General features: G+C 41.8%; 1 protein-coding gene across 1 annotated transcript in view; it reads left to right on the top strand.

The window, feature by feature from the left end:
- The window catches only part of ABLIM3 (actin binding LIM protein family member 3), a gene marked incomplete at its 5' end in the record, with an annotated part of 91833 nt that overhangs the window by 54545 nt on the left and 15094 nt on the right, over positions 1-22194 (top strand). Inside the window, 9 exons of the mRNA XM_081319028.1 lie at positions 1001-1072; positions 1639-1794; positions 6858-6887; positions 7200-7329; positions 8087-8185; positions 10749-10799; positions 19716-19850; positions 20710-20774; positions 21643-21790. Of these exons, the coding sequence (XP_081175154.1) occupies positions 1001-1072; positions 1639-1794; positions 6858-6887; positions 7200-7329; positions 8087-8185; positions 10749-10799; positions 19716-19850; positions 20710-20774; positions 21643-21790 (886 nt within the window). The remainder of the gene's footprint in view (positions 1-1000; positions 1073-1638; positions 1795-6857; positions 6888-7199; positions 7330-8086; positions 8186-10748; positions 10800-19715; positions 19851-20709; positions 20775-21642; positions 21791-22194) is intronic.

Here is a 22194-nt window from a genome sequence, read left to right as displayed (position 1 = left end):
GAAGATGCATAGCTGTTTCAGTTTCATACCTCATTCTGTACAGGTAGTCCTCGACTTGCCTCATTCTGTACAGGTAGTCCTCGACTTGCAACCATTCATTTAGTGACCATTCAAAGTTACAACGGCACTGAAAAATGTGACTTATGACCATTTTTCATAGTTACAATCTTTGCAGCATCCCCATGATCATGTGATCAAAATTCAGATGCTTGGCAACTGGTTCATATTTATGACATTTGCTGTGTCCCAGGGTCATGTGATCCCATTTTGCAACCTTCTGGCAAGCAAAGTCAATGGGGAAGCCAGATTCACTTAACAACCAGGTTACTAACTTATCAGCTGCAGCGATTCACCTAACAACTGTGGCAAGAAAAGTCATAAAATGGGGCAAAGCTGACTTAACAAATGTCTCACTTAGCAACAGAAAATTTGGGCTCCGTTGAGGTCGTTCGTCAAGGACTACCTGTACTGTATCTCTTCAGTAATGACTAGGAAAGCAAGCAAGTGACATTTCTTCATTATACTGAGTGATTCATGCAGTTTATGCAATGAACTGGAGAGCACAGGTGCCAAATGGTTGGTTTTTACCAAATGTTACTGGAAAGTAACATACTGCAAAAGGAAAGTTGTTGACAGGCTCATTTACACTATAATTTATTGTTAGGCCCTCCAGCATTCTAGCTTTAATTGAAAGTAATTGAGGGAGATGTAAGGTGCAGCAACTGATAACATTGGCTGGATTTTGAAATAGAGTGAAATAGATTTTGAAATAGAGTGTTCATGATATGCATGGAATAAGGAAGTGAGCTAGCAGCCTAGAGTGGCAAGTAGCAAAGTGCAGCCAAATATATAGGGATTAAGGCTTTTTGAACAGAAGGAATAGATGCAGGTATGTGATTGTTCTGCCATTACTATATTAGCAACTCTGGTCAGCATGGCTTGAAATTTTAACAAGTCTAGGAAATTTTAACAAGTAACTTGTCGGTTTTTGTATACACAGCACAGAAGAACTTCAGAGACATCCATATCCCCTCCTGGCTCCAGCATTGGTTCCCCTAACCGAGTCATTTGTGTAAGTATACACGACATGGGGCAGAAGCAACATGGAAAACCAAGAATTGAGGTTGGCAGCTCCCACCGGAGTTATTTGGAAGTGCATGCCCTGTGAATCCTAGAGGAGATGAAAAGAAGAGATCAACCGATAAAATAAAATATCTATTGAGGACTGTTCCTCTTCAGATTTGGAACAGATTTCCAAGCCAAATATGAGCCAAGGAAAGCATCTGGCAAGTTCAGCCTGAGTTGTCTGTTCCCATCCCTGAATATCTGTCTGCTTAATGCCACACTGTGCCTTTGAGCATCATCTGTCTTACAGAAGAATTCAGATGCATGTAGTCAAAGCAAAGCTTGGCACCACTTTCAATCCTGTGCCAACTGCTCCTTCCCACTGTTGCTTCATCTACATAGGGATAGCCCTGGCATTCCCTTCAAAATTCCTCCCTTTCTTCTTTTCACCTTCATCTTTGCTCTGAGGTTTCCTTCAACCTTGCATTGTGACGTGCTCTTTCTCCTCTGCATTTCAAATGCCTGTTCCTTTTTCTTTCTGTGGTTGTCTATGATATCTTTCCCTTTCCATAGGCTAAAGTGGATAATGAAATCCTTAATTACAAAGATTTGGCTGCTCTTCCCAAGATTAAAGCCATCTACGAGGTGCAACGCCCTGACCTCATTTCTTATGAGCCCTATCACAGATACACTTCGGATGAAACACTGGAGAGATATAGCTATGGGGAGGTACAGTTTCTAAGCCATTTCACCTGGATTGTACACAATGCATGAAGTCTCTGTTGGAGGCAGAGACTTGTCTATATCCTCTGGCTGTAAGACCCATTAATTTCACTGAAAATGCTTGAGATTAACAATAGCCATCCCTCATTCCAAAAAAAGAAACATCCAAAATGGTATCCAGGTAAGACTGATCTGAAAGCATAGGTTTGACTATTTGCCGGGAAAACACAAAAGCACTTTCTGAATATAGATTGGAAAGTGGACTGAAGACAAACATTACACTATTGTTTATTTAATCATAGACAGTTGCTAACCCTTAACTATATACAATGCCTGGATAGACAGAACATATGGAACCAAAAAAAAGCCACATGAGGTGTTTGCATATAGAATAACATATGGCCAAGAATGAATCTAATAAGAATTTGCTTGTGGTTAATAGAACATAGTACAAAGATTATGCCTTGGTTTCAAATGCAACTGGACAGGTCTTATGTCTAACACGTCAACACCCCCTTGTTGAGCTAAGAAGGATGGATGTCTCAGTGGGTGCAATGGAAAACGAGGCAGGTCTGCTGGTGTGAGTCTGTACTTTATGGGGCTAGAGATCAGATTCTGACCTATCTGGAAATGTTACCGAGCTATCTGCAGTATGTTTGTAAAAGGTTTTCCTTTTGCTATAGGTTACTGGTGGGGTATATGTCTAGGCTGAGCCAGTCCAGTGTCAGCCTTCTGGCTTCTGCTGAAAAAAAGAATGGATAATTAAACAGAGCTGTTTCTGACAGAAGCATACCGGACCTTTGGCAGAAGACAGCACAAGGCAGGACAGCTACAAAGCAACAAGATTTTTTAGTAATTGGCGACCATCCCTTATCAGAAATATTTTATAGAAATAACTGACTGAAGCAACAAAATTAAGGCAGTGAAAAACTCAGGCCAGAGACTCCGTGTTAAGTGGCTCCTTATTAACCATCACATCAAATCACAAATTTGTTAAGTTCCTTATCCCAGTTTCTCACAAATAATATCTGTTGATCCAGCTGTACTCACTGGGGACTGGGAGCATGACAGAAAGAATCAATGATTCTTGCCTTGCCCTATATTCCATGTTTCCCTGGCAAATGATGGCATGAGCTTCACCCCCTGACAACTTTTGGGATTATAAAGAAGTGCTATTAGTAAGGCACGAGACTTTTTCTTAACATCTTCAAGGAAGCCAGGATATATTTAAATCAAGCAAAATGGAATATAAACGCTTATATTGTTATGTTTTTAACTTATTGTATATTTTTGTATTAAAAAAGTCCCATGGAGCTATCCCTGAAGCTACAGATTGTGCAGAATGCAGCCATGCAAGCGGTTCTAGGGAGCTCTAGAGTGACCTATGTAACACCATTGTTGCACAAGCTGCACTGGTTGCTGGTCTGTTTCCAGGTCCAATTGAAGGTATTGGTTATGACCTTTAAAGCCCTTGATGGTGTCGGCCCAAGCTACGGAGGAACCATATCACCTCAGTAGTATTGGCCTGCCCCACTCATTCTGGCAGAAGGAACATGCTGTGGATCCCGTTGGTCAAGGAATTCCACCTAGCGAGGTCCAGGAGAAGGGCCTTTTCTGCTGTGGCTCCCTCCATTTGGAAAAACCATGCCTCTCGAGATGAGATCCACTCTCACCCTCTGGGCCTTCTGTAAGAGTCTCAAAACCTGGCTCTGTTGACTGGCCCCAGTGAGGACATTCCATATTGGAGGAATGTTAGTTAGTGGACTAAAAAGAAGATCCCACCTCCACCCTGTAGTATTTTTTTTAACTTATTTAATCTCTGTTCCTTTTAATATTTCATCTTTTAATGTCTTGTACTTTTGTTTTCCTGATGTTTGTAAGCCACCCAGAATCTCTCGACAGTGAGATGGGTGGCATATCAATTAAACACATAAATAAATATTAAAAATAAAATAAATAAATAAATAAAATATTTCATTATATACAAACTTTACATCTTTACGCAGTATGCTTATATGTAGTAAGTGTAATCAAATTTTCAATCCATTGAATAAATGGGGCCATACATTTATCTTTCCAATGTTGCAATATGAGTCTTTTAGCCACAGTAAGGGCACCAAGTACCCATTATGTTATTTAGCTGTCAAATTCCATGAACTAGGAATAAATTAAACTTGACAGGCATTGCAACAATACTAACCCAAACACACCTCAGTGCTACTTTTTCAGTAGTCATTCAAAGTATCTAGTTTTCCCAAAGTCTCTTTAGAACGGAGGTCTCTACCTTTTTGGGCACCAGGGACCGGGTCCATGGAGAAAGGTTTTTCCGCAGACCGGAGGGTGTGTGCTGCATGCATCCCACAGACGGGGCTTTGCTTGTTTGTGCAGACCGGTTGTTGGCATGCCGCGGCCCTTGTCTCTAGGAGTTGGCTCTTCCAGAGGAGGTGGGCTAACACATAGAAGACTCATTCTCAGAGTCCCTGAAATCAGTGGGATGGGATCTTGAGCAAGCCTTTTCTACCTTAACAGATGGGTGCATTCCAGCAGAAAAGGCAGTCCCACACACATGCATGTCCTGAACCATAAAGGACCATATGTCTAACAACTTCAATTCCACCCAGCAACCTGCCAGGAACTAGTATAGCTCGCAAAGTAATGGTGTGACATGGGTGAACCACAGCACACACATTGATACTCAACCCACTGCATTCTGAACCAACTGTAGCTTCTTAAGAACAGGCTGATGTATAGCAAGTTCTCCAAACATGAAAAAAGCATGGGTAATTGTTGTCAAAGCCTCCCAAGTTAGGAATGACAGTAAGCGATGCACAAGATAGTGCTGTACAACAGTCTCCTAGTCATGGCCTCTACTTGCTCTTCATACAAAACCCAGACTATAAATGACTTCTGCCTAGGGGAATACGAAGTTATCCAGTGCCAAGGATAGAATTCTACTTAAATCCCTCAGTTTCTAAACCTACAGTCATACTTTTTTGTTGGGATTGAGTCTAAATCCATTTTTCTCCATTCAGTCCCTAATAGCCTCCAGGCACTGGGAAGGATCTTAACAACATCTCTTGTTCAGCCCAAGGTAGAAGTGTAAAACTCACTATCATCCATATAGTGGATAATCTCTACCAGTGGCCTAATAAGAGGATCAAATTATAAGACACCCCATAATGCAGGGGTCAACTTCATCAAGGGCTGCCTCAACAACTAAGTTACTGTCAGACATTCTCCATCCTTCCGTTCCCACCCTCCTGTTCTTGGATAAAGGACAGGAGGATTGAGATGGTGGATGGTTACTTACTCATGAAGTTGCATCAGAACCTCTTTCATACCTATATACCATACCTAACTAGACATTTAGCTATCTATTCTATCCTTCTGCCTCTTCTCTGGAGGATTTCAGCCACCTGGAGCAGCAGGAATCTAATTCACAAGTGGCAGAGCTGATATCACAGAAGACTCTGTCTACTTCATTAGGCTCCATGGAAAAACATTGCTCTTTTGCCACTCATCATACCATGGTGTAGGCTTGAACTTGAGCACTTAATCTGTGTTCAGTTCTAGTGACTTCTTTGCCAGCACTGCTTCAGCTGCCTTTTCTGCCACTTCAGCAATTAAGGAGCTTCTTCAGAATGCTTCTTATTTGCACAGCAATGCAAATAGATCTCACTTATTGATTGCCTCATTTAGCCATCGTTTGAAGTTGTGATGGCATTTATGACTGTCACAATATGCTGTGGTCAGACAATTGCCATTTGTGTGCTTTGCATCTGGCTTCCAACAAGCAGAAACAATGGGGAAGCCGGCAGTAAAATCACATGTTGCAGTCACACGATTTCTCACTTAATCATAATCATAATTATAATAGTAAGCTGTGGTGACTCACTTAAATGACTCCAGTGGAAATGAAGTCAAAAGTCTGCCACAATTACATGATACCTTGCTTAATGAATCTATCACTTAGTAACAAAATTGTAGTCACTAAGCAAGGACTACCTATGCTCTGGACCAGGGGTGTCAAACTGCCAGCCCGCGGGCCGGATGCACCATGCTGAAACAGCACCCACCCCATTACCGGCAATGGAAAAAAGTTGTGACATGTCGTGACGCATCATGTGACATTGCGAGTTTGACACTCCTGCTCTGGACTATGCTTATTCTTAAATGAACCATTTTGGTGCAATTAGACCTTCAGGAATGGTCTAAGAATTTTTTTAAAATAAAAAGTGATGCCATTTAATATTTTGCCTGTTGCTTTTTGTTGTATTTGAGCTAGTCCTACTTTTGCAAAACAAATTTGTCCTAAAGACACTTTTTAATATTTTAAGGAGGAACATCTTAAATAAACTTGTAGGCATGTTTCTGCGTTAATTTCAAAAATATGATTAAGAGGGAACCATGCAAATATTTAATTTCTAGATGTTTGTCACACCCTTATAGGAAGATGTGAGTCTTACACAAGAAAGTTGTGGTCCTCCAGTGTTCTCTTACATTCACGCATCAGCCCTTGTCATGTCTTCCACATATAATTGCTCTGAGAGAATCCCTTTAAGGTTCATTTCTTATTTTATGTGCTGCCTAAAAACTGAATATATTATCTTAAGTTCTCTTGGATTACTTTCAGAACTAGGTTTGCTCAAACGCAAAGATTTGGTTCTCAGTTACTTAAAGAAACCAATTGTAAAATGGAGAGCACATGAGAAAAGGGCTCAATTAGCAGCTAATTAATCTAGGTTAATCCAGGCAGGCACATACATCTCTTTGAGGTGACAAGAATATAATTGAGGGGAAATGAAATCCAGAGCTGCCTTGCTGCTTTTCTCACAATACTAGGGAAAGTTATGGGATTGGTCTTCTCTTTCTTTGGTGTTTCAGAATCTCTTTCTCCTAAATTTTCTCAATGCCTTGGCAGTTCTGAGAAGGTTGTAGTTTAGTAAAGTGAATTTGGGGGAACTGGCTTGTGATACAGAAACATTAGATCAGCTTGTAATCAATTGCTCTCTTGTCTCTTTTTCCCCTGCTCTTTATTCCCTGGCGGTTTGACCTTCTGTCACTTGTAGTCTCTTGGAACCTTGTCTCCATATTCTCAGGTAATCACACTGCGCATAAGACTAATTGCAGGCTCACATCTCTAGGGTTCATGCAATGAGAGCTGAAAGAGAGTTTGAGGAGAGCTGGGTTAGGAAAAACCTCCCATAGAAGGTCTCCCCCCCCCCCATGCTAATGCTCTGGGCAAAGCATATTATCTTTGTGATGTCATATATTTGTGCACCTTGGGAAAAGATGTCCTCAGTTGGGAAAGGAATATAATATTCAGAGGGCCAGGGGGCATGCTAAGGTACATACACCGTGGCCCTCCTGGGGCTGGATCTTTTATGAACAAAGTTTTGCATTTTTTGCAGGATATTTATGAGAGCATGGACATCAGGCAGAGGCGAGCATCCAGCCCAGGCTACATAGACTCACCCACCTACAGTCGCCAAGGCATATCTCCCACCATCCCACGCTCTCCACATCATTATTACCGCTCAGGTAGGGCATGGCTGTCTCCATCAGGATTCAAATAAAGACATTTGTCCAACGGAACTCAGCTTTAACACATCCTTAGAAGGACAGACCAACTTCTCTCCAAGGCTCATACATGCTGCCAAAGCATTTTCTATATCCCAGAATGGCCTGAACGTGAAATCAGAGAAACAAGGAGGGTTCCATTGGTACAGTGTCCTCCATTGCATAGGATCTTTCCTTAACAGAATGGTAGGCAAGTGTCTAGCTCTGTTTTTTTTTTTTTTACTGTCTTCAGGATACCGAAAAGTTGTGATGAACTTCACTCCGTTGTCATGCTCCATTTTCATTTTCCTGAGCAAATTCAGAGAGGCAATTCTGTGGCAGAGTAGAAATGGAAAGAAGCAGATGATATGGGAAGCAACTATGGATGTGCAAAATATTTGTCCTGAATTCATGATGGGTTTTCCCGACCAATCCAGAAGTGTTCTGAACTAGGAACAGCCCTTTTGCCAGCTCAGAAATTTGTTTCAAATTCAAAAACCTGTTATTTTGAATTTGAAACGCTTTTGGAATGATTGGAACAACCTAGGCTTCTTGTTATGTGTTGAAAGAATCAGCACCGCCATCACCACCACCACCACCACCACCTCCTTCCACCCACGTACTCCCACCATAAATTCACAGATGGCTTGCTAGTTTTCTAAAACACTGTTTTTAACATCAATTTTCCTCTGCCTCTCTCTTTTCTTCTCTGCTGCTCCCTCCAATCTGCTCTTTCAAGGGACAGAGAGTGGACGCAGCTCCCCCTACTATAGCCAGTTAGATGTGAGGTCTTCTACACCAACCTCATACCAAGCTCCTAAGCATTTCCACATTCCAGGTAGGCTCTGGAGGCCTCTGGCCAGCCAGTGAAGGAGTGCTGTATGGGATCTTTTTTTGTGTGTGTTTTTTTAGCCTGCATGCTTGTGCCCAGTGTGTTATTTGCATGAGTAGTGCTGTTGCCAGCCTAAGGTAAGCTGGCCGCAGCAAGCTACAACTGCATGGTAGAGGCCATCCATAAACAAGACCTGCAGCCTTCTCTCCTTCTCTAAGACCTCCCTCTCCCCTGCCCTGCAGCTTGTTTCCCTGTACAAAGCAAAGACTCTCCTCTGCCTCTCCTTCTCTTCTCCTACCTCAAGGACCAGAGGGTAAAGCCTGTCTGTCAGCTAAGAGCTTTTCTACACCCCGCATCTTTGACACGTAATTTATCTTATACTCCTGCTCCCCTCAGGGCCCGCTGCACCCTTCCCCCAGATCTCTCTCTGGACTTGCCAGGTGGCTGCTCCCCTCCAGCAGAGACCCAGGTAAGGGCCACTGCCCCACCCCTCCTGCAGAGGGGGAGGGAGGGAAGTCGACCTCTGTCCCTTGTCAGGCTGCAAGTAGAAACCTGAAGGCCTTCCCCACTTGCCCGCCTGCACAATCTGCAACCAGCTTTGCTCACAAGGTAAACCGAGCCTCATTTGTTTGGTCAAAACATATAAGGACCATTCCTGTGCCAAAGCTGGCAGCTGTGGGAGCCTTCCTTCCTTCACTCTAGAACAGGAGTCCTCGGACTCTTCAGTTCATCAAGCCCTTCATGAAGTTATAGATTGTTTGTCAACATTTATTATATGAATAAGGTAAAGGTAAAGGTTCCCCCGCACATGCGTGCTAGTCGTTTCCAACTCTAGGGGCCTGTGCTCATCTCCGTTTCAAAGCCAAAGAGCCAGCACTTGTCCGAGGACGTCTCCGTGGTCATGTGGCCGGCATGACTAGACGCCAAAGGCACACGGAACGCTGTTACCTTCCCACCGTAGTGGTCCCTATTTTTCTACTTGCATTTTTACGTGCTTTCGAACTGCTAGGTTGGCAGAAGGTGGGACGAGTAACAGGTGCTCACTCTGCTACATGGCACTCGGGATTCGACCCGCCAAACTGCCAACCTTCTGATCGACAAGCTCAGCGTCCTAACCCACTGAGCCACCGCGTCCCTATTATATGAATATAATTTAATAAATACTAATTTAACTAATAGTACTCTGAATAAAAACAATTGCAATAAAACAACAGTCATTGACCACTCTGAAGAACCCTGATCTAGAATTAGGGCAAGTTTGGATTGAGATTTATTCCTTTGACAACATCTTGCTACCAGAATGGAATCACAGTCCACTTTCTAGGTTTCGTTCTTTGTCTGTGCTGATAATTTTGGGCCAACGACCAAGCCAAGAAAGTGGCTTCATTCTGGCAGTTTAAAGTTTGATCTAGACACAGAAGAAGAAGCAGCTCTTTGTTTTCCATGCAGCCTGAAATAACAATGTGGGTCTCATTGGCTTCTATTAAGGTCACACATGATAGAGTCAGTCAGCTGATAAACTTCAGCATTGGGATTTGATTATTTTTTCATTCATCTCCTAAGTTATCAAACTCCAGATAGATTTTGGTCCTTGTAGAAATGCTTGAAATTTACAGTCTGGGGTGAAGTATTTACACATGTTTGTTACAATCTCCTGACCTTAATGTATTCTGCAAGGAATCTCCAGAGAGACATAGAGCAGGAAGGTGAAACTGACCCGAATTAGGCATGATCAGCTGATGTAACTGGCCTGAATTGCCTTGATTTGCCTTCTAGAATTTTCCCTTTCATCACTAGCCCTACTGAAATGGTCATTGTGATGGCTACTGGTCCTGTAGCTTTTGCTTGTGTCTTTTATGGATGGCCCCTTTGCCTACACACTGGATCAGTCTGTCAGTAAGCTTCTGTGCTGATAGAGTAGCTCCTATTCCCAGCTTGCTTTGCTTCTCTCTTATTTGAAGAGAATATGGCTGACTCCTGAACAAGGATGGGATTTTTGTCCCGGTATCTCTAGGTAACCAACTCATAAATCATCTTGTGCCATTGCCAGCCAAGGAGACAATGGCCATTAGCACTCACCAAAGGAGGCCTTTCCATCTCCTGAGCTGAGGCCAGCTACCAACTCTGTGCTTGACCCTGCATGCTGTCAGTAGTGAGCATGCTCACAGCATGACCTCTTGTGCATGCACATATTCACTGTCTTATAGCTGTTGAAATAGCTCACAAAGAGGATTAATTAAACCATCTCCCAGCCTAACTTCGCTCTGCAGGTATTTAAGATAAGGCAGTTTTATCTTAAGATGGGAAAGTATTAAGCAGGCAATGGTAATCTTGGACAGGCAATTTTATTTGCAAATCTGGTGGCTCCTGTGACTAGTATAGGGATCATGCTAACCTCTTCTGTATTATATATGTTTTTACTTGTGCTGCCAAAATGATATGGAGAAGATTCCCACCACCCCTCTTCAAGAATGACAGGCAGGTTCCTGTATCTCTAAGCTACACACCCTGGTTCCCCTCTTTTGCTATCTCCTTCTTTCCTTCATTATTCTTCTTTCTTTACCTTCAGCTGCTGCAGAGAGTAACATCTACCGGAAACCACCCATCTATAAAAGACACGGTACAGTTTGGGCATGGCTTTGACATATACATATATATGGGCATGCAACTTAGAATAAACCAAAGTTCTGCTTGGGTCTGGTGGTGTGCATTGGAAGTTGCTCAATAAACTATACAAAAGTTGGTGGCAGTACCAGACCTGGACATAATAGACTTTGAAAAGAATGAGAGTATAACAGCCTTTCAGAGTTGTGAGAGGAGGGCTGAGCAGAAAAGTTTGGCTTGCTAGATCTCTTATCTTAGGGTGCCTCCATGTGTTCGGAAAAAGTAAACACTCAACAATGTAACTCATGCAGGCAAACGGCACATTGCTTTTAAGTGGATAATTCTTATTTTCTATTAACGTTTAAAACATAAGGATATGAGATGAAGTAGGACCATATAAGCTTACTAAAATGCTGTTAGATGCTCTGGCTGTGCTACTGATGCTCCTTAGCTGGAAACTGTATGTATAAAAAATAGATGCTTTCCATGGAGGGAAGAACAAGAACAAAGGGAACAAAATATTTTACAAAAGGAGCTGAAAATAGAAGAGTGGGGGAAAGGGGAAGGCAGAACGAGAACTTGGGCAGGAGAGAAGAACCTTTGAACAGCAGAGTGAAAAATCATGAAGAGATATTTTAGAAAACTACAAAGAAATATTTGTGGAAGGGGGGGTGGCAATCCTACAGGACCCAATTGGGTACAAGAAACCAAAGAAGTGAGAGTAATGAGAGAAGTGAATGATCTGGGCAGCAGAATGGCAGACAGGTATTGAGGGATCTCAAGCTGAGATCATAGGAATCAGAGTGAAGTCTGCAGTAATCAGGGCTTTTTTTGTCATAGAACGCTCAGAACGGAGTTCCGGCACCTTTTTTGGATGGAACCTTATAGGGTAGGCAAGTCAGGTTGTATAACATGTCTGAGTTCCGGCACCTTTTTCTTTTACAAAAAAAGCACTGGCAGTAATCAAGGAAAGAGGTGACCAACATATAGAGTTTCAGTCAAGAAGATCAACTAGAAGAGTCTGTTTTAACATTGTATGCCAAGTTCAGAAGTGACTTAGTTATGTGATGAGCTAAACATAGGAGTACAGAAGAGAAATGAATTTCATTTTTTTAAAAAAAAGGCTCTAGGCTGGCTTAAGGAGGTAGTTGGATATGATGGTCTTCTATATTAAAAAAAAGGTGATGAGAGAAGGAATGGTAAGTTCGCATTTGAACTTGAAAAATATATTAAAGCAAAAATGTCACAAAGTGAATATATGGACCTCGCTGTACTTTTCTGTGGCTTAATCTTAAGGTATTAAGATGTATAAAAGTATAAGCCATATGAATCTATTACAGAACTTTAAAAATTGCTGGAGCATCATCAGATAGATACATGGAAAAGTGTCCCAGTCCTATAAAACTATTTGTTGCTGGACCAGTTGAGAATAGGCCCAAAACATTCATAGGAGCCCCAGCTCATTTATCTCTAATTTGTACTTACCTACCCTCTCAGCTAAGCAGAAAAAGCTTGCCTATTTATAGGTCCTTAGGAAAAGTAGCATAATTCTAACAACCATTGATTTAGAAGACTGTACATGTTTGAAGAGTAAAGCTTAATCAAAATGTACACCAAAGGATATAAATATTAAAGAGCTGCGTCATGACTGCTTGGCTGCTTTTGAAGACCAATGAACACCGCCAGAATATCCACTCTACCTCTCTGCCTTTTACTATTTGTAAAACAGGCCAGAAACACAGTTTGATGCCAGTTTAGGATGCAGGCACAGATCTTGCAAAAGGAGCAAGGCCGGACTTGCTTCAAAGCCAGTTGTCCCGTGCTCTTGTATGGCAGGAAAAGTTACGGAAATCAATTCTCTTTGTCACCTTTGGAGACAGAGCTCTGGGAGGTGGAGATGTGAAGAGGAAAGGACTGTTCCTCTGAGCTTCTCAACAGTCTGCTTTTGTTTTAGAAGACTTGTGACGTTTCCTTTAATGTGGTAACCAGGTGTCTCCTCCTCTCTTTTTTTCCCCCCCTTGCCTAATGTGCTATCTTCATAACTCCCTGCCTGCTGGCTGACTGCACCCCACTGCATTGTAAGTAGCTGCCTTTGGCTCTCACCTTTGAAGCAGCAAGTTTCTGAGCACCTTCTGACTTCCTGCAGCAAGACTTGGAGTTTGTGTACTTCACATCTCTTAAGTTGCTCATTAAATGAACTCTTGGCAGTTTACAGATAGGTGTTGTTTTTTTTTTCATTTTGGAGTCAGTTTTGTTTTTGTTTTTACTCAAAATCACACAATGAAGATGACCGACTCTGTAAATTATATGCATGCAACCTGGAGTTTTGCCCATAATACTTGACAAAACCATTATAGTTGGTTATCTAGTAACTCAATTTACATATTCATTTTAGAGCATCACAGTAGGAATAAATCGCAGTTATCTGAAATAAAAATAACATGGATTAATTAAAACATTAAAAAAGGAATAGAATTTTGCACATGCACATGAAGCCTATTGCCACAGCCACTTCCAGATTGGGAGCATCATCCAGATACAGAGACTTGCAGCTGCTTATATAAAAGAATCCAGTTTAGCAATGCTGATGCATGTTTTTCATAATGCATAGCATGCCCCCCCTCCCCTGAATCATCTCTAGCTTTCTCTCAAAGTATTATTGTCCCCTTCCAACCTTACAGCCCAAACAGATCGGGCATAAATGGGAGAATGCTTTTAATTGTGTGGGTGGGTGGGGGGGGGTGTTTGTGGGAAAGGGAAAAAATCTGTGTTCAATTTTACTTACCTGCTGTAGATCTTTGAGATGAAAACCTGGAATGGATGCTTTCAACCCATGTTGAGTAGCAACTAACTAAAGGCTAAATAAGATGGCACATTATGTAATTCACTTCTTCACTCAAATCCTCATGCTAAATCACATACAGCTTTTTTTTTCTCTCCTTATTCTGTAAGGGTCATCTTGGACTAGATACTATTCAAGCAATCAGAAATTTTAAAAAATAATTAGCTTTCAGGAGTGGTAGGTCATAATTAGGATCCTAGCTAAGAGTAGGGGACTTTAATGATTTATACAAACATAGTTCCAAGCTAGGTTTCTGTCTGCTTCTTGCAAATTTTCTCCCCATGAAAATATCAGATCTAAGGAATCCAGTCTCAAGCTGCCATCTGAACTCCAATATAGATAAATTCCTTGTTTATGCTGTTCAGTTTTCAAAAACAACACAACTGATAGTTATTTAAGTAGTATCTAATGACTTTGACACTAAGAATAATGTTTCCTTCCTCCCTCCTCAACTTGTTCCCCATCAATTTGGCTTTAAAGACATGGGTCGTTGCTGTAGGCAGTGAGCACTGAGTGTTTGGCTGCAACATCTTCATGGGTATGATTTTATACATATTGGCGTCCATGTGAACCAATATACTTTTCCTACTTCAGACATTTGCACTGAATGCAAAAATGTCTGCAATAGCTGGCATCATTTGAATGATACCAGCAAGGAGGTGGAAGCTCATCTAGGCTGTGTGCTTTGGCTTGCAAATGCTCAAGTGGGATTCTACTCTGTGAACCCTGGAGTGGACTATAGATTGACAAATGGCATGTCAGCTCTACCACATAATGCTTCTTGCTACCTCAGCTCTGCTAGCAGTTAAGAGTGCCCCACTTGCCTAGTCCCTTTCTTGTTTTCCTCCTCCTCCTCCCCCTCCCTTTCTGCTACCTACTGAGTCTAAACCCTACTTTTTTTGGACATACAGCATGGTAACTTGACATATTGCCCCATACCAAGTCAATCAATTGGTCCACCTAATTAAGGGATGTCTACAAGTAACACCTTGGCAGCAGGGCTCCAAAGTTTCAGTCAGGAGTCTTCCCTGTCTTCCCTGTTGTTAACTGAGATTGAATTCTCTACAAGAAAAAAAACACAGCCCTCCTGAACGCAGAGAATTAAAAATGGCACCAACAGACATGGAGTGCAGCCTGTTCTATTTTAGAATTCTGTGCAGTTCCAGAGCTGGAGCCATTCCCTGGATACAGTACAGTTTGGCAGATGTAGATTTGACTAGGCAAGTTTTACTGACAAATGGCAAACTGCGTAATTTCAATTCTGTATGGGCATATTCTGCTTGGCCCATTGCCAGTATGGGCCCCTGACTGCTTTCAGGCTGTAGGAACAGATGACATCATCCTTGCCCCACTCCCAACCCTTCGCACATGCATCCCTGCCTGGAATTTTCCAGCTTCCATTCGAAACAGCTGTTGTCAGAGCTTTGTTCCAGTCTATTAGCACTCTAGTTCTGATTGGCTGCAGTGTTTGTCATGCTCCCTCCCTTCCTCTGGCTGGTCATTGGGCTGACAAACATAACAGGCAATTATGTTCTCTGCTGGTCTACAGTTGCTGTTTGGTTTTTTAATCTGGTGTTTATCTCATGATGGCCCATTAGCTCATTCCACTACCCTCAACCTTGGAGGTTAATGCCCCATTCAACTACCTACCAGCAGGCAGTCTTTTTCTCTCCAACTGGGTGAAGCATGCTTCACTTGCTTTCCCAGTCTGTCTACAAGACTGCAATGTTTTGTTTTTTTCTTTTGAAAAATATATTTACCTTGCAACAGAGGAATGTTGCAACTTTATTCTTGTGAAGCTAACTTATCAATTCTTTCTTGCTAAGAAGTTTTAGGAAAAACGTGAAGGCATAATTTCTGAATCAAAAGCTGGGCACATGCCTTTCCTGCACGATTTGGGAAGGACATGACCTTCCCAAATTGTAGCGCAGACTAAGCACCAGTTGGTTCCATTGCAACCCACTGCAATCTAGACTGGAATTTCTGAAGCTGACTTTGGAAGCAGCCAGAAATAATGCGGGAAATGAACATCTTATATTACAATACAGAATTGTTCTCTATTGAGTTGAGGGGGAAGGGTGACCAATCTTCAGAATCTCTAGAACCTCAAACCAATCATAAATCCCAAGAAAACAAATCAAACAATGAGGTGGGCAGAGATGAAAGAAAAATTCAAACAACATTCAGAAGGTGCAGGAAACATACCCACACACAGGGACAAAAGCCTTACATACTTATATACAAATGCTCGAAGCTTGGGGAACAAACAAGGTGAACTAGAAGCAATAGTACACAAGGGAGGGTATGACATAGTTGGCATTACAGAAACCTGGTGGGACAAAACCCATGAATGGAATGGACTGATGGATGGATACAAATTGTTCAAAAGAAACAGATCTACAAAAAGAAGAGGGGGAGTTGCACTTACTATATGTAAGAGAACACTACATATCTACAGAAACGCACATGATCAAAGATAAAATCTCTTCAGAATGCATATAGGTCAATATAAAAGAGAAAAAAAGTGACATTACCATAGGTGTATATTACAGACCACCCAACCAATCAGAAGAAATAGATGAACTCTTTGCCAACCAGTTAACAAATGTATGTAGGAAGCATACCACAATAGTAATGGGAGACTTCTACTATCCAGATATCAACTGGGAGACAAACTCTGCACTGAGCAGGATATCAAACAGATTCCTAACCAACTTAGCCGACAACTCATCCAAAAGGTGGAGGAGGGAACTAGACGTAAAGCCATACTGGACTTAATTCTAACTAATTGAGAAGAAGTGATAGAGGGAGTTGAAGTTGGTGGAACCCTGGGTGAAAGTGACCATGTCATACTGGAATTTAATATAACACAAACACTAGCAACAGAATCCAACCAGTGTCTTGAACTTCAAAAGAGCTGACTTTAACAGAGAGAACCTTGGAAAGATCCCATGGATGAAAATCCTAAAGCAGAAAACAACCCAAGAAAGCATGAGAAGCTCTCAAAAATCTGATCATAAAAGCCCAGACCAGCACAATATCACTGAAAAAGAAAAACAAGAAATTCAAGAAGAAACCAGCATGGCTGCACAAAGATCTCTCTGACAAACTGAAAGACAAAAAGGACAAATACAAAATAATGGAAAGAAGGGCATATAACTAAGGCTGATTATCAGCAGACAGCCAGAACATGTAAAGATGAAGTCAGGAAAGCAAAGGCTCAGAATGAAGAAAGATTTGCAACAGAAATCATGGTTAATAAAAAAAAGTTTCTTCCAACATATTAACAAGAAAAAAGTCAAGGCAACTGTAGATCCACTAAAGAAAGAAGATGGCAAGGAAATAACAGGCAGCAGGGAGAAGGCAGAGCTGCTTAACTCATACTTTACATCAGTCTTCACACAAAAAGAAAGCATAGCCCAACATACCAAAAAAACCACTCCAAAAGACAAATTAGAAACAAAAATTAAAATAAGAAAATGGTAAGAGAACACCTATCCAACCTTGATGGATATAAATCACCAGGGCTTGACAGATTACATCCCAGAGTTCTGAAGGAGCTGGCAGATGTTATCTCAGAACCACTGCACCATATCTTTCAAAAATCCTGGAGCACAGGAAGTACCTGAGGATTGGAAAAGATCTGATGTGGTTCCCATCTTCAAGAAAGGGAAAAAAATGGACCCAGGAAACTACAGACCAATCAGTTTAACATCAATACCTGGGAAGATCCTAGAACAGATAATCAAAAAACAGATCTGCAAACAACTAGAAGCAAACTTTAACTAGTAGCCAGCACGGGTTTGTTAAAAACAAATCATGCCAAACCAATTTTATTTCATTCTTCTACAAGGTGACTAAACTAATAGACCAGTGAAATACTGTGGATGTAGTATACTTAGACTTCAGTAAGGCATTTGATAAAGTGGACCACAATCTACACCTTGGTAAGCAAGAAAAAGGTGGAATAGACAACACCACCACCAGATGGATATGTAAGTGGCTGGCAAACTGAACTCAACGAGTAGTCCTCAATGGCACTACATCCACTGATGTAAGAAGTGGGGTACCACAAGGTTCTGTCCTAGGCCCAGTACTCTTCAATATCTTCATCAATGACTTAGATGAGGGAATTGAAGGGGAACTCATCAAATTTGCAGATGACACCAAACTGGCAGGAGTAGCCAACTCCCCAGAAGACCAACTAAGGATCCAAAAAGATCTTGAAAAACTTGAATAATAGGCCCTATCAAACAAAATGAGTTTCAATATGGAGAAAAGCAAAGTTTTACATTTAGGCAGGAAAAATCAAAGGTACAAGTACAGATTGGGCAAGACCTGGCTTAAAAACAGTAACTGTGAGAGGGACCTTGGAGTCCTAGTGGACGATCACTTAACCTTGAGCCAGCAGTGTGCAGCAGCAGCCTAGAAAACTAATACAATCCTGGGTTGTATAAACAAAGGCACAGAATCAAGATCACATGAGGCATTAGTACCACTTTATAAAACCCTAGTAAGACCACACCTGGAATACTGCAGCCAATTTTGGTCACCATATTACAAAAAAGATGTTGAGTTTGGAAAAAAGATCACAGAAGAGCAACTAAGATGATCAAAGGCCTGGAGACTAAAACATACGAAGAACAGCTATGGGACTTGGGTTTGGCTAGTCCAGGGGTCGGCAACCTTAAACACTCAAAGAGCCACTTGGACCTGTTTCCCAGAGCAAAAAAACACTGGGAGCTGCAAAACTCTCACACGCGTATGCACGTGAGGGGGGGAGCTTGATTGAAGAGTTTAATTAAAAAGAAATAGAGGCTGCTGTGCATGAGTTCTCTCTCTCTCTCTTTCTCTCTCTCCCTCCCTCTCTCTCCCTCTCTTTCTCTCCCTTGCTCTCTCTCCCTCTCTCTGATCTTCTGCTCACCTGGCAAGCTGGCTTCACGCTGTTCTCGGACAAGCTGACACACATTCTTATTGAGCTGGTTCTCCTGCCCTGCTTTCTGCTGCTTCCTGCTTCCTGTGGAGATGCAACAAAGGCAGGAGCCCTGCCCAATAAGCTTGTCAGCTTCTTGGAGAACAGCGTGAGGCCACTCTCTTTTTGACACAGAGAGAGGGTGGGAGGGAAGCGCAAGTGCCTCTCTCTGTCTCTCTTTCTGCAAATGACGAAGGGTGACTGGGAGCCACAGAAGAAGGCTGAAAGAGCCGCATGCGGTTCCAGAGCCACGGTTGCCGACCCGTGGGCTAGTCTAAAGAAAAGAAGAAATAGGGAAGACATGATAGCAGTGTTCCAGTATTTGAGGGGCTGCCACAAAGAAGAGGGGGCCACCTTATTCACCAATTCACCAGCATGAAGGATGAGAAACAATGGTTGGAAAATGATTAAAGAGAGAAGCAACCTGGAATTAAGGAGAAACTTCCTGATAGTGTGGACAATTAACCAGTGGAACAGCTTGCCTCCAGAAATCGTGGGCACTCCATCGCTGGAGGTTTTTAAGAAGAGACTAGACAATCACCTGTCTGAGATGGTATAGGTTCTTCTGCTTAAATAGGGGGCTGAACTAGAAGGCCTCCAAGGTCCCTTCCAGATTCTATTCTATTCTATTCTATTCTATTCTATTCTATTCTATTCTATTCTATTCTATTCTATTCTATTCTATTCTATTCTATTCTATTCTATTCTATTCTATTCTATTCTAATGTTATGAAGTCATGACAGGAGTAGAACCAATTGGATCTATTGTAATTACACATAAAGAACAGGATCCGTGTTTAATTATAAGGGTTTGGGCAGGAAGGAGATGCCAAATCTGAATCAGGCTCTCTTCTCCCCTTAGATCTCCCCAGACAGTGTTCCCATATCTGACCTCCAACACCACAGAACATGTATGGTGACATAGCAGTGGATAGGAAGTAGATTTGGCTTTTGTGCCTTGCATAAAAAGTTCTTCATCTGATCCTCCAGTTTATATATTGGTATATCCAGGATGAATGTAAATAGGGTTGGTCATCTGCTGTCTTGTATTATTTGAGCCAGAGAATCTAAAGTTTGATTTCTACTTCTGCTGATTCTTTCCCTGGTTGCTTTTTCAGATTCCCACTCTGCAGCTACAAAAAGCAAAACTAGTGAAGACATCACTCAGACCTCCAAATATAGTCCAGCGTATTCTCCAGATCCATATTATCACTCAGAAACAGAGTACTGGACTTTTCAAGGTTCACCCAAAGGTAACATTCTGCATTCAAGACACTAAAATCTTTACATTCCAACTCTACCCCATATGTCAAGGACATATTGGGGGAGATTATATCTGAGATCTCCAAAGGAAGACAAGATGTTTGGGTTTTTTTTGTATTTTATGACAAATAACCTTGCTTCTCTGAAAGCCTGTGATGCAGTCCCCGTATATGTCCAAGTTAATTACCAGGTTGTAATATGATATAGGAAGGGACGCGGTGGCTCAGGGGGTTAGGACACTGAGCTTGTCGATCAGAAGATAGGCAGTTTGGTGGGTCGAATCCCGAGTGCAGAGTAACAGAGTGAGCGCCTGTTACTCGTCCCAGCTTCTGCCAACCTAGCAGTTCGAAAGCACGTAAAAATGCAAGTAGAAAAATAGGGACCACTACGGTGGGAAGGTAACAGCATTCCGTGTGCCTTTGGAGTCTAGTCATGCCGGCCACATGACCATGGAGACATCTTCGGACAAGCGCTGGCTCTTCGGCTTTGAAACAGAGATGAGCACCGGCCCCTAGACAAATGTGCGGGGGAACCTTTACCTTTAATATGATATAAGGAGGGAATTATTGCATATATGGCAGGAGAATACATATTCAATTTCTTGAAATATAAACATAAATGATGTCACACAAAATTTATCTTTTATGCTGGAGCCACCTACTTTCAACTCTTAACAGCACCCTGACTTCCCGCTCTTACTCCAGTGCACTTCAGACTTTGATGGCCCTGCTGAAAAGAATAGATCACAACAGGGCAACAGAAATCAATCTTAGCTCATCCACTAATAACCTTTTGCCTTATTCTGTATGAAAACTCCGAACTGAATGCTTTCCCTATATTTGTCTGTAGCTCCCCGAGTTCGAAGATTCTCATCAGGAGGAGAAGAAGATAGCTTTGATCGAGGGATGCACAGAGTGAGTGTTCAGCTTGGATTAGCTCTTGCCCCTGCTGTCATGCTGGTGTAGACAATATTCTTTCCAGACTATCTCCCCAAGACCCTTTTCTCTTTGGGGTAGTGAACCTTCAGTGTTTTTTCTATGAAGACCTCTAGTGCATTCGAAAAGAGGACTCACAGCATGGCAAGGAGTTCAGCTATTTTCTTTATAGCCTCAGATAAAGCCACCTTCCTCCACGATGAGGTGGACCAGCCTTCCCCAATCTGGTGACTGTCAGATATGCTGGTCTTCCAAAATTTATATGGTTGGCTGGAAAACATGGAAATTGAACACCATCCCATCTAACACTGATAGTTGTTAAAAACAATGACCTCACCAAGCCTATCTCATACAAGTTGATGCTTCTGCACATTATTATACTGTATTGTAATTGTATGGCTGCTTTAGATCATTTTATTAATATTAACCAAATATTAGTCTTAAGCAGACCTTTCTGAAAAAACAAGATACTTATTATTAAATGCATATATATATGCATTTAATATGCATATGGAGATTTTTAAGAAGAGGCTAGCCCAGGGGTAGGCAACCTTGGCTCTTTTATGACTCGTGGACTTCAACTCCCAGAATTCCTGAGCCAGCATGGCTGGCTCAGGAATTCTGGGAGTTGAAGTCCACGAGCCATAAAAGAGCCAAGGTTGCCTATCCCTGGGCTAGACAGTCACTTGTCTGAGATGGTATAGATTCTTCTGCTTGAGCAGGGGGCTGGACTAGAAGACCTCCAAGGTCCCTTCCACCTCTATTCTATTTTATATATAGCTGAAAGAAAAAGTTTGTCTCTATGCCTCCTATTCTTTTTTTACCCTTTACCTTTTAAAATATGTAGATCCAGACAGGAATTGGCCGATTGATACTGAAGGAAGAAATGAAGGCCCGTGCTAATTCATACATGGACCCTTGGACACCTCCCCGCAGTTCAGCGAGCAGCAGAGAAGCTCTTCATACAGCAGGCTACGAGAGCTCCTTAAATGGCTGTAAGCAACAGCAGGCACATCACAACCACTCTGCCTACCAGCAGAGGGCTGTTTTTAGGAACACTCAACAGTGAAAGATTGAATAGTCATTAGCTCATTTTCTGTAGGAACCTTGATTGTATGTGAGAGTCCCAGGTGATGCGTATGTCTGTGTTTTGTTGTAGTTATCTATTTCAGGAAGCTAAAATAAAATTCAAGAGGCTGCCCTCTAATGTTTGAGGTCAATACTAAGCATCTAACAATAAAATCATACTCACCAAAGCCATATATTCCAAGACACTTGAATTTAATTGACTATATGAATCACTTTCTATGTATCTCTGTGTTTCAACAATGCATTGTGGATTTACTACATACATTTTGTTGCAACATTAACTTTTGCACTATAATACACCTGAATTACC

Source organism: Vipera berus (assembly GCF_964194415.1).
Source record: "Vipera berus genome assembly, chromosome: 2".
Lineage (NCBI taxonomy): Eukaryota > Metazoa > Chordata > Lepidosauria > Squamata > Viperidae > Vipera > Vipera berus.
This window is presented reverse-complemented; position numbering and strand designations above follow the sequence as displayed.